Here is a 16,255-nt window from a genome sequence, read left to right on the forward strand (position 1 = left end):
AAACTCAATGTGATTTTGAAAGGGTTTTACAGGCTAATGCCTCAGAAAAATTTGCTTCTTAGATACAACAGTACTGTTCTGTGAACTGAAACGTGAGGAGCACATGGTGTGAAGGATCAGTTTTGTCTAAAGGGAATGTCAATATTCAGAATGTCAATTTTCATGGCCAAACCTGGCTCATATTCTGTGCTTGTGTCTTTCACGCTGTAGAAATGGGGTTTCTAATCTTGTTAGCTTTTTGCAGTATTTGGGCCTTTAAAATTTTTTTTTTATTATTATTATTATTATTGTTATTGTTATTGTTATTGTTATTGTTATTGTTTAGGTTTGTGTTTTGTGTAGGAACCCAAGTTGTAGTGGTAAGCTAGCAGCTTATAATAATGCAGTTCTGTAATTTCCCACTCTGCAGGGTTTTCCAAAGCATCAGAATGATTGCTGTAGAATATCATTGTGTTCTGTACTAGCTGTATTCTGATCCACCTTCTCTAAAATGTTAAAATGCCTGCTAGGAAATTCTAAATGGCAAATGGTTAAAACAATTGTGGGATAGAGAGATTATTAGGTTTCCCATATCAATTATTGATAGTGTCAAATCAATGTGGCAGTTTCAGTCTCGTTTAACTCCTATCATTTAATTGTGAGGTAATAGTTTGAGTCTGGACTCCTTTTTCAATGCAATTCTGAACTATCATCCTTAAAATTGCTGCTTTAGTTTTCATACTAAAGTGAAGGATCTTCTTCCTCAGATTTTATATCAGTAATTGAAGGCTGCTTCTTAATTTGGTCTCTCTCTTATTTTTCTTTCTTCCTTCAAATATTTCTCTTCTGTTACATAATATCTGATTTGGGTGTCATTCTCCCCCCACACTTTTTATGTGCAACCTCTAGATTTCCCAGGAAAGTTATTTTCTTTTTCATATTGAGAAATTATGTGTCATAGTAGTGGCAAACCAATGTGTTTCTGTTGTGTTGTCTTAGGTCTGTCTGTCCTGCCTTATTTCTAAGAGTGAGTTTGTAGTAAGCAGCTTCAAAGAACAAAGGAAAGGCAGGAATTAAAGCTAAAATAGGAAGCTGGGAAACAAACCAGCAAGGTAAAATAAATGCCCTTTAGCAGGATGACCACATTTCCAGGCAATTTGTGTGCATACTGATTTTAAAGTCATGTCTAACCGTTTAGTGTTAGTACCTCATTAAAATCCAGGGATTAATAGCAGCAATCTCCTTGTTGCACATTAAAAGGATTTAGTTTAATTTGGGATTAGAGGGTACAAGGTGCCATTCTAGCAAAGCTTTTCCCAAGATATCAGTGAGGTGAAGTGAGATAGATTAAAGACTCTGGTTTTTCTAAGTATTGCAGTTATGCTATACATACACACACACACATATGGATTTTAAAACTGGTGGACTGGTTCACTAATCCTTTAAAATGTGTGCTACCTTTGGAAGTGAAATTGTTTGGAAAAGCTTGTTTGAAGCGTAAGGAAAAGCAGTTGGAGTTGGAAAGGCACTGAAGGTGTGGTGGGGCCTGGGTTACTTCAAGGACATTAAAATCTGTGTGTCCTGGTGTTGGAGATTCAATCTGTAATCAAGACTTCCTTGTGCATTAGATAAGGATAATGTGCAGTATTCTGCTCTCCTCTCCTGCAGCTACACAAGGGTTGGAACAGGATGGGTCATTATTCTCCTCCCCTTTTCCCCTCCTACAGGTGTTTCTCAGCATGCAAGCAAGAGAACAATCATCCTGAGAGCCTTAAGTTATATCTGAGAAAAGGCCTATCAACACTACGGTCCTCTCTCTGGTTTTAGATTTTTGGGAGAAGGAGGGAACAATTGTTTAGTTGTTTTATTACTATCACTTGCTTTTTGTTAGGCTAGCACAACTCATTACCATAGCAACATGTGATAGCATTTACTGCCAGGGATTATTAATGCAGAGAAAGAAAAATACAGTTTTAAAATTCTCCTGTAATAAGTTAAGCACTTGATATAGCATTCTTCAGAAATTTCATTGAATTCTTAACATGTGGGCAGTGATGACAGCAGCCTCTAATTATTTTTTTATTTAATGCCACCTCTGATTATTTTTTTAAAGCAAATAATTTTGTTCCAATTAAGTTTAAGTATTAGGCTTTCAGCATGGTTTGGTTATTAATTAAAACTAAGTATATTAAACTAAAGGTTTAGGCAATAGTAGCACAAAAACATGCGATTTCAGAATATCCCTTTAAACTGCAAGGTTATAGAAAAGGTGTATTTTAGTTCAGCTTATTTTCCCAACTATTCTGGCAGAAAACAAAAATAACAGCTGACTTTAGTGTCCCTTTGAATTTTATCAGAAAAAAGCCACACTTTGCATTTTATCAGAAGAGTTAAATCTCTGGTAATTGATAAGAATGCCATTACCAGTATGTTGTTTGAATTACAGTGTTTTATAACAGTCAGAATGGACTGACACTTTTCCTTTGTGCCTGAAAGGGCCAAATGTGTTCTGGATGATATCACTTCCTCTTACAGATGGACCTCAGTTCCATCTCAGCTCAGTTGTTTGCCTTAAATAATGGCCATTAGAGGAGTGAGATGTGCAGACAATGAGTGAGATAAAGTCTTTGCAAATGCAGTTGCCTCCCTTGTTTGCCTGCTCCATGCAAATAATTTCCATTCAGCAACCTCACCTGAACTTCCTATGTTGGAGCTAAAACCTCTTCTTGCTTTTTCTGGTCTTAGAAATACACAAAGTAGTATTAGGGAAAACAAGGAGCAATGACTCTCATTAATCAGTAAGACTATCACTTATCTCTTGAGATTCCAGAGCTAATCAGATCACAGCTCTTTTAATCTTTCCTTACAGGTCAGGTCCTTTTTCTCCTGAAATCTCTTATTTTTATGCCTCACATTTTAAAAATAGTAATTCTAGGTCAAACAACATTTGATTAAAGTTTTAAAGGGCGAGTGTAAGTAATCACTCTACTTGTGGTAGCACATACAGGATGCCCTTTCACAGTAGTCCCTTTTCACTTACAGTTATGAAAGTCTTTACCCATACTGCTGTATTTGTGTGACATTCACCTCTGAACCATATGTAATAAGCAGAATTTGGGCTCCAAAAAACTTAATTTTTGCTAGCATCTCTTGGGAAACTCAGGGAAGGTTCACCCATTTTATTGCTTGATGACAGCCCCAGCTCTCTGTACTCCACATGCTCGTTCAGAAATGAAGAGAAGGGCTGTGTGTCTGCAGTCTTGCCAAGTGTCTGGACCTGTCAGTATATACTCATATAAAGTTTATTCCAAATCCAGACCAAAGTGTGCCATTTGAGCAGCAAATCATTGGAAATATGTGTCTATATAGCCAAGAGGCATGGCAGAACGCCTTTCATAATCTCTTCTAAGCCTCATTCCTACAAGAACAGAGAAAACTCAAAAACTCCAAGAAAATATGTGCAAATTTGCTTTGGTGTTAAAATATAATGCACATGTATATTTGTTGGATTTTTCAACACTATTTCAGAGAGAGTGCATCACAAAAACTGGATCAAGAAGACAAGAGTTATCATGGGCTTCCCTGAAATCTATTTCTTTGGGAAAAGCCATAGCTTCTCTTTAACATACAAGTTTATTTTTCTCAAATGAAGTCTCTTCACCAGAGAGTTTTAAAAAAATGGGAAGATTCTTGGTTTCACTTGAAAGGTTAGGGCTATTGTGAAATTCTCAATAGCATTAACAGATGCCTTGTACAAATGTCGTTATGCACTTTTGTCCTTTCCACCTGAGCAGTTCATCTCTCTGAGTGGCCATTATCTCTTGAGCAACACTAAAGCATCACCATCAGGTGCTGCAGTTTCTCAATATTTGGTGCATTCTGGTTAGATGAAAACTCTGCTACTGTTTCAGTTCTAGATTTATCTTTCATTCTTACAGGTTTTTATTTCACTGTTCTAGTCCAGGCTTGGGCTAGAGTCAGCTGTGATGAAACAGTAATCAGCATGTAGGTTGTTGGAATTTCTTTTGCCTCTTAGGAAAGCTCATTCAGAAAATGAGTTCATAATGGCATGAAGGGTGTAAGTAGAAAGTGCAGTGTGTAAGGGAGGCAGGTCACTGGATTTGTGTTGCAGCAAGCTTCAGGACTTCATTTCAGGAGGGAATGAAGTGGGTGTGTGTTATGCTTCTTTTTTGCTGGTTTGTTTGGTCTTGTTCTTTCTATAATTCAAGTCAGTGAAGGTCTCCTGCTGCATACTAACAGACAAAAGGTGTGAGGAATGAGCTTCTTAAGTTTGACTTCTTCATACCTTAATAGTTAAATCTGTAAACCTGCCTAGGTACACAGAGAGTTTTTACACGATGCAGGATAGTATTCAATCCATGTGCACCCGCAGCAGTTCTCTAATATTCATCAGCGTGTCACAGAAAGCATCATTTGGGTTTTGAACCCGTGGATATTTGCCTCAATGGTAAATGAAGGAACTTATACCTGAACTGAAGCCTGATTTCTCTCGCCTGGATGACACTGATGGCATAAATCACACAGTTCTGCCCAGTAAACATCTTCATTCTCAGAAGTAACTGTACAAACACACGCACCTATCACATAAATTTCAGGAATTTATACAAGTAAATACAGTTTCTAGTTATTGTCTTCTGCTTCTGTGAGTGTTTGATATCTTGCAAGCTAAAAAGGGGTGAGAGCATCAGCTTCTCAGAGCAGCATTAATCATTTTCTTTTGGCTATAAATCTGGGAACAAAATGATTAAATAGACTGGAGAAGAGGGAGGGAAACTCAAATAAAAAGGCACTTACATTTATTGCATTGCAGGGTTGTTTTTGGGAGCAGGGTATGTCTCTTGAGACTTTGTTTCTTATCCATTTTATAGAGCTCTGGCCTCTTAACAGTGCTGCTTTAATGACTTGTTCTTGGGGTTCTGAGTTGGAATCAGTGCTTGCCAGGAAAACAAGCCTGTTACAAAGAGGTCAGATTTCACGAGACAGCAATAGACTTGTAAAAACAGATTTTACTGGAACAAATAAAGTCAGAATTAAGAAGAAACCAGAGACGTATGTAAAGAAAGATACAGAGGGAGCAAGTATTGAGCACAACTGATAAACAATGTATGAACTTAGGTAAGAGGTAAGCGGGGATTTTTTGATTCTAAAAACTCCATTTAGTAGCATTAATAAGTTTTTTGTAAGATTTTGTGCAGTTCTTCATAGTTGTGACTTTTGCTGTCTTTAAAGATGACTTTTCAGGGGAAGTACATTGTGCCTGCTCTGGTGGAAAAATGTTCTTGGCATATCAGCTTCAATTAACAACTTGCACTGGACTTTATATACAGTGTAGCTGAACCTGTTCTTGCCTGCTATTGTGATGGCAATTTGTGGTCTGTGAAATACTATTTGCCCTCAGTTTGCTTTGTAGTTCTGGAGACTGTCACTTCTGTCTTTAATCTACAGCTGTAATGTACCGAGTGCATGGAAGTAAATAATTATTTTTATATACATAAATGAAATTGTGTATATACACAAATGAAACACATATTGTGTTTCATTTGTCTCACTGTATCTCTTTAAGTTACTGTACCAATATAAGAAAATTCTAGGTAATTTATAGTTCCAATGGAAACTTTTAAAGCTGTGAAAGAGCTTTGCTTCAGTAAGCCTGTATGATTACCTTTCTGCTTTGTTGCCATGATCCTTTTTAATGCCACTGGCTGTGTTGCAGCTGTGCTACAGAATGGCTCTGAAACTCGCATTGGTTTGGATTGTTCACATAATTTATGCCTTTATTACATTCCTAGAGATTCTATTTTGAAATGTGAGCAGACTTGTCTAATTTGCTGCATCATACTTTCAGTAAATAAATGAAGAATGCAAAGCATTGCATTTTCTGTTAAGAAAGAAAATCTGTTAAGAATGGCACTAGGGAAATATTATTCTGAATCCAGATGAACACACATTTGTGTAGGGAGAAATTAGAATGAAGAAGAAGGGAAGTAAGACAAGCTTGGATTCCTTTTATTCCTGTTTCTTCTTGTCTGCCCCCACCTCTGTATTTTGTGGTAGAAGTCTCTTTTTTACTTCTGATGATTACTTTGCAATCAAAAGAAAACCTGTTAGGGCAAAAAACTGCTTTAGTGTCTCCCCAGCAGGCTTTAAATGTGAAAGTTCGGTTGTAACACCTTTATGCGTGTTGTGCGGGTTTTTATGTGTTCTTGAACTTGGTACTGCTAAAAAGTGAAAGAGCAAAGAGTAGAACCTAGTTCAGCTGGTGAGAGAGGACAGTTCTGTCTGCAGGCAAGGTGGGGAGGGAACAGCCTCCAAGAGTGTCTGGGGCAGTGTAGACCTGCTGCCAAAAGCACAGGTTTGGCCACAGCACCGGGTACCAGGGGCATCTCTGCTCCCTGTGTCTTGGGGGCTGAGCCACATTCCAGGTGCCAGACCTAGTTTACAGTGGTCACAGTGTTTGCAGCAGGTGGCTCCAGCTGTTTTCATGTGGTTTGGCTGTACAAGGTGGATCTGTGGCCTTGTTATCCACAGTCTTTGGGATGTCTGTTCAAGAAGCTGCAACGCTTTGCTGGTGTGATTAGGAACACTCATTCCTGCAGTGCTGATGCAGCTACAGAAATACAGTGCCAAAAAAAGGGCATTTATTCACACCTGGAAAGTGGAATAGGCATGTGAGTAATAGGAATCTTTCAGCTGTGTAGTTAGGCCTGTGCTAGGAGTTAATTTGTGCATGGGGGGGAAGCAACCAGGTGAGTTCATGTTTCCTTTACACCCCGATATTAATGTCTCAATGCTGTGCTGTGCCATTAAAATGATGGGAAGGGGGAGCACTTAGTGGAATGTCTGGTGTACATGAGTGCTGTCTGTATCCTCCATGGCATTTTTGAGGATGTCTTGGAGTCAATAGGATGAAAACCCTTTTCCAGTAATAAACAAGTAAAATAGAGAAATTATTTAAATGCAAAACTTGAATATTAAGAGATGGGTAACTTTTTAGTGTTGGTTTATCTATTGCAACCAGGTTTCTGCATCATTTATACAGGAGTAGAAATTTAATTGGAAACTGATTTTTTAAAAAACAGAAGAGGTACCATTAGGTTTTCAAAGATTGTTCCCTCCACAGTTACAGGGGGTGGAAGCGTGTGAAATTATTTGTGTTGAGTTATCCAAAAGGAGTTGCTTCTGAAGAATTGTTCTGTTAGTTGTTCTGTAAGTAGCAGTAAATAAGCAATTAATTAGCAGATTTTGTGTTACTTTCCCTTGTTTTTGAGTGAGGAAATCCAACAACTGATCAATTTCTTAGCTATTAGCTGCAGAGTATCTATTGATCTGCAGCTTCAGTTGGCTCAATATTGTGAACTCCTCAAGTTGTAGATGCTCAAAATGACATTGATGATCTCTGCTTGATGGCTGCTCAGACTGTTGGGATAAAATTGTTCTCACCTGCTTAAATTTTTGTGATCTTTTTTTGATTTTGATTTCTTTTTCTTACCACACATGAACTTGTACAACTTTGCAAATGCCATAGTTTTGTTAAAGTGAGTCAGGAACCAAAAGTTGTTTTGGAAATTCCCTATTACAGTAAAATTTTATAAGACTGTCCCAAACTACTTGAATTGACTTGAACTTTGTTAGTCTAATAATTGATATGGTTTCCAGCTGCATGCCAGTCAATTTGTATGCTTAATTCTATTTGAGCGTGTCATATTTATTTTCATTGAAGCACTTTTTTTACTGAATTAGGTTAAAGCAAAGTTATTTTAAGTAAACCTTCAACCAGTGAAAACAGGCTATTGAGCTCAGTTGACAAGGCAGTTAGATCCATCTTTCTTTGCATACAGAAATAAAAGGGCTATGTGAAGTATTTCTGGGTATTTTTACAAGTTGATCTATGAACTACAGTTTGATTTAACCAGGATTTTTTTCTCACTTTAGTCCCTTAAAATTGATGTTCTCTTGTTTTTAGCCATTTCTGCATTTGAAGTCCAGCCACTTTCAACTGAAGTCCAAGAAGGTGGAGTCGCTCGATTTGCCTGTAAAATAACAGCAAACCCTCCTGCCACTGTGACATGGGAAGTGAATAGAACAACCTTACCCTTAGTCATGGACAGGTATGTAGGGTTGCACATTTTAGAATGCATTTTATTCTTTGCTATTATTTTGATCCTGCTATAAGAAGAAAATCTGGATACTTGCAATGCCATTACATTAAAAAGGTTCCATGTCAACTATTAAAAGAGCTGGTCATATGTATGTTGCTAATGAAATTTAAAATAGGTGTTATGAGTGCAGACCAGAGTCACCCACTGTTATCTACGCAGCAGTCACTGGTCTTTGAATTCTTATTGGTGAATTTTGTATACGAGTCATCCTCAGGAGCAGCATTGCAGTGGGGATGGAATGGTGAACTTTGGCTCTTGGGAGTGGCTTGAACTAGTGGGATTGCTTTCGCTGAAGAAGTGATGCTGAACTTGTTTTTCTTTAGAGGGACAGTAAAGAATTCTATATATATATAAAATTGAGTCAAAACATGTGAAACCAGGGAAGTTCTATGCAAGGGGGTCTTCTCATTAACTTGAAGAATGCGGTTTGCTCTCTGCTAGATTCTTTTCCATGTCCAGTTTGTGTTCATTGAACTGACTCTTGTGCTTTTTGACTTGTAACTCCATTTGACGGTGTCTAAGATACTCTGCATGCAAAGGAAGGAAAAAAGAGGAACTAAAAACTGAAACCCTAGGTGGGTTTCTGGGAACTGTACACCAGTTATGTCCATATATCAGAAACTGCTATAAAAAATCAGCCAGCCTGAACAGTATGAATGTAGTAGCAGGCTAAAGGCTGGGGTGGTTGATTCTGAGGGTGAGAAAGATCTGCTTGTTGAAAGTAAATTCCTCTGTTCTCATTGTGGTGCTGAAGGGAATTCTGCCTGTAGTTCAGAAAGGCAGGAAGGTGAGTCATGTATTGGGAATGTTTTTGAGTCTCCAGCCTGCTGTTCCCGGGTCAGAGTAGCAATGGCTGTTTGTAAATCAATGAGTTAATTCCGCGACTCTGTTCACTGGCTGAATGTTTATCTACATTTCTTACTTTTGGTTTCTGTGGTAGGATAACTGCTCTGCCTACAGGAGTGCTTCAGATCTATGGTGTTGAGCAGAAGGATGCTGGCAATTACCGCTGTGTTGCCACAACTGCAGCCAATAGACGTAAGAGCACCGAGGCAGTGCTGAGTGTTATTCCAGGTATTTACCACGTGAGATTTCTTTTCAGTGGCACCATCTTCTTTTTCTTACAGTATAGCAAAAGCACTTAAAAGCCTTGAAAATCTGTAGGTGAACCACTTGTCCAAATCATTTTGCTTGCTTTTATCTTGTGATAAAATATTGTTCAATGTAAGTTTCCCCAGTTACTGAAATAAAGCTTTGGTGTAAATGTAACTCTCAGCATCCCTAAAAAAACCTGGTTTATTTCATATTTAATTGAGTTTTTGTTCAACTATGCTCATTTTGTATCTTTTTTTTATCTCTGCAAAGCCTCAGACTTGAAGCCTTTTCACAAGCCATCTATAATAGCTGGTCCTCAAAACATTACAGCATCTCTTCATCAAACTGTCATACTGGAGTGTGTAGCCACAGGGAATCCAAAGCCAATCATCTCATGGAGCCGGTTAGGTAGGTCTTAAAATTGCAGCATGCCACCTTCATCCTGTGGAGAGGAAGTAAAACTGGAAATAAAAGATTTGAGCAATTAGGTTTCTGTTCTGAGGCTTTGTGCAGTAGGTAACCATTAGTAGGTTAAGGTAGGGTGAGTGAAACACTTTCAGTTCCGCTTCTGCTGTCAGTCTGCACTGCCCCGGGCACAGGGACAGGTAGGATGGTGACTGGAGTAGAACTGGTGGTAGAGACAGCTTTGGATGGCTGCATCCATGAAACAGACCTGTAAGAGTTCCTTTCACTTTTCTTCTTAGAAGCCCTATGAGAATGTGGTTTGCAGCTTGTGCTAATGGGCCATTTGGACCATGAATAGACAACCTGGAAGGGGGAGAAGAGGGAATGCTGTAAGAATAATAACATTGAGCAGTGCATCACATTTTTTTCCTGAAAACTACTTTCTGTTTTCATTCCAACACGTACCTAAATGTGGAAGTCAGGACTGTACATGTAGAAGCAAACCATGAAAATTTTTCCTTCATTTCTGTTTCTCAAAGTGTAAGAAATAAATTTATCTTTCCTGGTTGATTCAATGGCTCTTACAGAAAAACAAGTAGGAAAAAAGTTCACATTATAGTCGTAGAGCATTTGGTGTGGAAATAGGAGAAAATACATGGTAAGCAAATGTTTTAGTTCTATCTGCAGTGTTATTCAGGAGATGGTTGATCACTGTTTGTAAAGATGATGTGGATGCTGGTAGTGATGAACAGAATCATAATGCTAGGCAGATGGGAGGCTAACTTCAACTGAGGTGGTGAATTCCAGGTATAAACCACTTAAGAAGTGGTGAGACCCAGCCATCTGAATGGTCAGGTAGCTAGTGAAGAGCAAAGTAAATGCAAAATGGAAACCACTGAAAGTTCAGCTGTGATTTCCCTTGCATTTTTTGACTTTTATACTCTAACCTAAACCATCACTGCATAGACAGGCTAGTCTAGTGAAGTTATTTAGATGAACAGCCTTGTAACCCACTCGTGCTGCTCTCTCCCACAGACCACAAGTCCATTGATGTGTTCCACACGCGGGTCCTGGGGAACGGGAACCTGCTGATCTCTGACGTGCGGGTGCAGCACGCCGGGGTCTACGTCTGCCGCGCCACCATCCCCGGCACGCGCAACTTCACCGTGGCCATGGCCACCCTCACTGTGCTGGGTGAGCCCGCTTCCCTTTGCAGTGTGAACGCCCTGTCTGTCCTTCTGGGCTCGCCTGGGTGCTGGGCTGATGTTTTGTCTCAAACAGGGTGTGCCAAGGGCTGTAGGGAGGCTGCAGAGACTGAACAGGTCACAGAACTGTGGCTGCGTTCTTCTGTCTGTTGACTTAGATGAGAAGTGTCAGATACTCCAGATTTGGGTTGTGAACTAGCACTTGGAGATACCCAGGTGCAATGTTTGCTCTGGGAAGACAGGCTTTCCACACAGGAAAGGACCCTGTAACCAAGTAGAAATACGTAACGTGTATCTATGAGAGAACCATATGTCATATTCTGGAGTCTGATTTGTTTGTATTCATAAATGCATGAACAAAATTACTACCTGTGCAGATAGGGTACTTTAAACAAATGTGCTTTGTTTACAAGGAATGTGCTTTCTGTTTGTATGTATGTGTGTTTGAGTGGCTTGAGGGAGAGACGTTTTTATTTGGAAAACTAATTATTATTGTTATGACTGTCTTGGCATTTGTAGGGGCTTGAATTTTTTAAACAATTTTTCCTCTTGTAACTTATCTGCAGCTCCACCTTCATTTGTGGAATGGCCAGAAAACTTAACAAGGCCTAGAGCTGGTACTGCTCGTTTTGCCTGTCAAGCAGAAGGAAATCCTGCCCCCAAAATTTCGTGGTTGAAAAATGGAAGGCGAATACACTCCAATGGTAGAATAAAAATGTACAACAGGTAAGATTGCAATTGCTGTAGGAGAGCTGTGCTAGTGATGTGCTACCAAAAGATGACTCTGCAGTAGCTAGCTACAGACAATCAAGATAGAACTCAAGTCAGCCTCAAATGTGGCATTATATGTAGTGATGGATGTACATTAATCAACACCTAAAATCAGTAAGGCTTATGGTAAGTGCCTTACCTGGCAGGGAGGGTGGGCAGGACTGAACTGAAGAGTTTCATCACAGAGTTACTTTAGATTTACAGAGTAGCAGAATCTTGCTACTACTTCTGTTGAGTGAGCAGTTTAGATTAAGGAGTTGGTTAAAGAATTACAAGCTTAAGGGTCTGCTTTTTGCAGGGAGGGAATAGATGTGCAGTTTTGTTGTCGCTGTGCCTGGCTTTGCAGGCGCAAACAGAAACATGGCAGGTTTTGCAGAATGCTTCGAGGGTCTTAATTTCACTGCTGAGCATCCTTTTGAATAGAAGAATTTGTGGCATGTAAGTCAATTAGACTAAATTTAGGAAACAGAGGCAAATATGACTTGTTTCCCTTATGTGGAGCTAAGTTTATCCAAGATGTGAGCTTCTTTTCCACCTCTTTTTCTTCCTTTTGGATGCAGTAAATTGGTGATTAACCAGATCATTCCTGAAGATGATGCCATTTATCAGTGCATGGCTGAGAACAGCCAGGGCTCCATTCTCTCCAGGGCCAGGCTCACAGTGGTAATGTCAGAGGACAGGCCCAGTGCACCTTACAACGTCCACGCTGAAACCATGTCCAGCTCAGCAATCCTGCTGGCCTGGGAGAGGCCACTGTACAATTCAGACAAAGTGATTGCATACTCTGTGCATTACATGAAAGCTGAAGGTAAGCAGTTTGATTTCAATGCCGTCTCATGATTTGAATGTGACAAGAGCTTGAATGTCCTTGCAAAGACTGTCAGATGTGAATGGTTCATATTCAGGGCTGCATCAGAGCATTCCAGCGTATAAGTGTATACTGTCATCAGCAGGGGGAAAAGTGCTTTTCCCACATCATCTCATTTGTGGGACTGAGTGTTCTTCCAACTTATCTGTGTCTGATGGCTCCAGTAAGCAGATTCTGAAGTTAGGACAGGACCTTGGAACCTGGGGTCTCCATAGTGCCCTCTGGATTTCCCTCTGTCCTCAGCTGCCTATCCTCTTCATTGTGGGCATGGCAGGGAAGAACAGAGCATACTGCAGAGTCCTGGAGGCTTACAGAGCTGAACTTCTCACCACAGACTGCTCTTTTGTCTAGACCCCCAAATTCTTGGTACTTTACTGGCTTTCATGTATTTTGGAGTAGAATAGTTGATACTTTACCTTCACTACCTTCTCTTAAAAGGAATATTGGCCCAGTGGTAAATATGTTCTTCTCTCACCCTTTGGTCTCCTGTAATGAGAGAAGTCTATTCAAGTGCTGGATGGCTATGAGTGGCTTATCCCAGTCTCTGAAATAATATACAAGTTCCTGTATAGATAGAATGGGTAGCTGGAATAAAAATGAGTAACTAATTTTAAAATCCCTTAGTATTATGTAATTGCTTTGAGTTAAGATAATTTAAGGTGGTAGGAAACAGCCATTTTTTCAAAAGCAGAAGGTGATGGCTTAATGACTTGAAAAATTGTTAGTGCATGGCTTCAAGTAAGGTGCATTGCAGCCCTGTTTTCTCGGAGTGATTTCTGTTTCCATTGCTATTCAGTAAGTGGTTTATTCAAGGACAGGACTACAGATGCTCAGCTCTGTGTGGAATACCAGCCTGCCATCTGCTAAGCAGAGGACAGGAAGGACAGCTTAATTACTCTAATGCTGATGCAGGAATAGCCACATTTGCTTTTGCAAGTGGGATATTCCAGGGCACAGGAGAATTTTGTGTGAAGGAAGGAAGGAAGGGAAAGAGTTTTAAAAGATAATGAGAACAAGAGGTGTGGGAAATTACCCCCTACTCTTTCAGTCACTGAGGTATTGTGCTCACAATCCCCTCTTAGAGCTAATATGAATACAGTCAGACTGGATAATTTATCTGGATAATTGTGGACAGCAGAGACCAGATAACTTCAAAGAAAACTGGGAAAGTGTCCTTAGGGAAGTTTGTGCAGGAAATAATCTTGCACTGTAGTGAAAGGAGATATCTTCTGAAATATGTTTTTTGCAAAATAATTTTGCAATCCCTGCCTTATTTGCTTGCTTATCCAAAGTTATATTGTGTGAAATGAGATTATAGCTTGTTTTGGTGTAAAAAGCAAAACAAACTTCAAACAAAAGCAAGCAGTCAAACAGAAGCCTCTGATTTATTTGAATGTACTTTCCCAAATACCCATTTTTTTCATATTTCCTGACTGTCTTGTGGTATTTATTTTATTTAATGTGATGTTGTTGTGCATCCTTTCACATTAGTGAAAAAAATCCACACAAGGAGAGTGGAGAGGGCTGTGTAAAGAGAAATAATTACAGTGGTGGGATTCAAAATGTAGGTGATCTGCATGCGTTTTTAATTTTGTAACATGGTTGCACACTATCAGAAATTTGCATCAGAACTTAAACATTGCTTTTGTCTTATGTTATAAAAAAATGTTGAACTTCAAGGGCTAGTGGACTGCACTTCTGTAATAACAATAACTTTCTAAGTGATAGAGTGGTAGTCTGTAAACCTTTCTGAGGATCTTGCTCTCATATTAGAGGCGTTATTGAAAGTCTAGAAAATGCCTTTGTGAAAAATTATTACATCAACCATCTCTCTAATATAAATTTAGAAATAACTACATTTAAAGAAATGAAAATTAAATATTAAGGGAAATATTTTGATGAGATTCACGCTGTACCAGGTCAGTTCTAACATAGACTGTTGACATTGTTAATGTCTTATTTACTCTCTAAGAATTCTAGATAATTATCTGTTAACGTAAATATTATGTATTAATGTATTGCTTTAATTATTCCTTTCAGTTTGTCTTTCTCCATTCTACCCTCAGACCCTGTTTGTGGCCATAATGAAGCTTAAAAATATTCTCAGATACATCTGACCTGAAAAGGTTTTATCTTTGCTTGAAGCTTCTCATGAACATAAATGTATAAAAAGAAAAGTTATGGATGCATTGCTCTCTTCTTTTAGTTAGGAACCTCCTTTGCAAGTGTAAGGAAAGATCATAGTATTGCCAAAGGAAAGCAGTGCTTGCCAAGTCTCCTAAGTTGTACTGATGTTTATGATTCCATAACCTTTAAACAGAAAGCAAAACTGGATAATGCATGAATAGTATGCAATTTATAGAGTTTTAAGGAGGTTTTTTTATAGACATCACGGTGTGGTAGGTGCTTTGAATACAAAAGATGCCATCACTTATTGTTACATTTCACAACTCGCATATTCTGATGTTTTCACTGTAAAAACAAGTTCAGGTTCTCTTCCCTATATAAAAAAAAAAAAAAGTTAGTGTTTTAATCAAGCTAGTTGAAAAAACTAACAGGTGTGGGTTTTGTGTGTTTGTTTTTTGTTTCTTTTAGCAGAATATTTTACATTCAAATTGGGGTCATAGTAGCAAGAAGAATAAGGGTCTGATGAGCGTGCATGTTGGAGTGTGTTAATTCCTTGTTAGTGATTTAGAAAAGGCACAAAGGGGACACTGATTGTGGTGGAAGGCAAGCCTTGTTCTCTATTATGGCTGTTTCATTAGGGCCTCTGCATGAGGCCCAGCAATCCATTCAATGAGAGAACAAGTCCTTTTAATTTGAGCTCAAGGATCTTGTTTAGCAGGTCAGAAATCGTGCCTTGCAATTCCTAATTAACAAGTCATTAACTAGTCTGTTGTGAGATGCTCGTAATCTTGTCTAATTAAAATGCTATCAAGTTAATTCATAAATGTGGGAAAACTTAATGGTGGAATTTGCCTTTGGTTTTGTTTATAAATTCAGTTGTGAAGAGGAGGGGCTGGCTCTTACAGAGTTTTGATTAAGTTGACATGCACTTGGTGTGAATTGTTCCTTAACACAGCAGCTTTCACCACACTTGCTCCACTTTATAGCCTTCCTCTATAGGAGTAAAGCCCAACAAAGACAAGGACTGCTGCATGCATTGCTATGCATATTTTAGTGTGAATTGCTGACAATTTTTTTTTTTTTCTTCTTTAACAACTTGCTAAGGAGCCAAACATTTTTGAAGATTATTCTGGTCTGTTCTTATTGGCCTTTCTCCAAAATAAAATAAAAAACGTGTCAATCAAATGTAATAGCAGTTGCAAGGCTAAAATGAGATCCTTTTGCTGAATAAATTCTTTTTGTTTGTTTCTTTTGGGGGGCAGGAGGGTGTTTGTTTTGTTTTTGATGGAGTGGAGCCCTCACATTCCTCACAGTCTGCTATAGAAAGGCTCTGTAAATAGGTTTTGAAAAAAAACCCTGACTCTAAACAAATAGATTTAGAAGCTGGGTATGAATGATAAGGCTATTAGAGCTTGTCTGTTGTGTTACTGTACAGTGGGCACAGTTTGTTGTGACTAATGCTAAATAGGGTTTAGAGTTGCATTCAGCATCCTTTATTGAGGAAAATCCTGAAACACCACAACCTATACTACAGCAAGACACAGTTACTCCTGTGCATAAAAGAGCTTTTGCTGAACAGGGTTGAAAAAATAGAGGCAGGCTGGGGATGAGCATGAAATTACCTT

The 16,255-nt window shown here is 38.9% G+C and overlaps 1 protein-coding gene across 1 annotated transcript in view; it reads left to right on the plus strand.

The window, feature by feature from the left end:
- The window catches only part of PRTG (protogenin), a gene marked incomplete at its 5' end in the record, with an annotated part of 76,888 nt that overhangs the window by 21,571 nt on the left and 39,062 nt on the right, over positions 1-16,255 (plus strand). Inside the window, 6 exon segments of the mRNA XM_084213631.1 lie at positions 7,964-8,108; positions 9,100-9,233; positions 9,525-9,662; positions 10,695-10,853; positions 11,431-11,590; positions 12,196-12,443. Coding sequence (XP_084069757.1) covers positions 7,964-8,108; positions 9,100-9,233; positions 9,525-9,662; positions 10,695-10,853; positions 11,431-11,590; positions 12,196-12,443 — 984 coding nt within the window.

The sequence above is a fragment of the Fringilla coelebs genome, assembly GCF_963513975.1.
Source record: "Fringilla coelebs genome assembly, chromosome: 12".
NCBI lineage: Eukaryota > Metazoa > Chordata > Aves > Passeriformes > Fringillidae > Fringilla > Fringilla coelebs.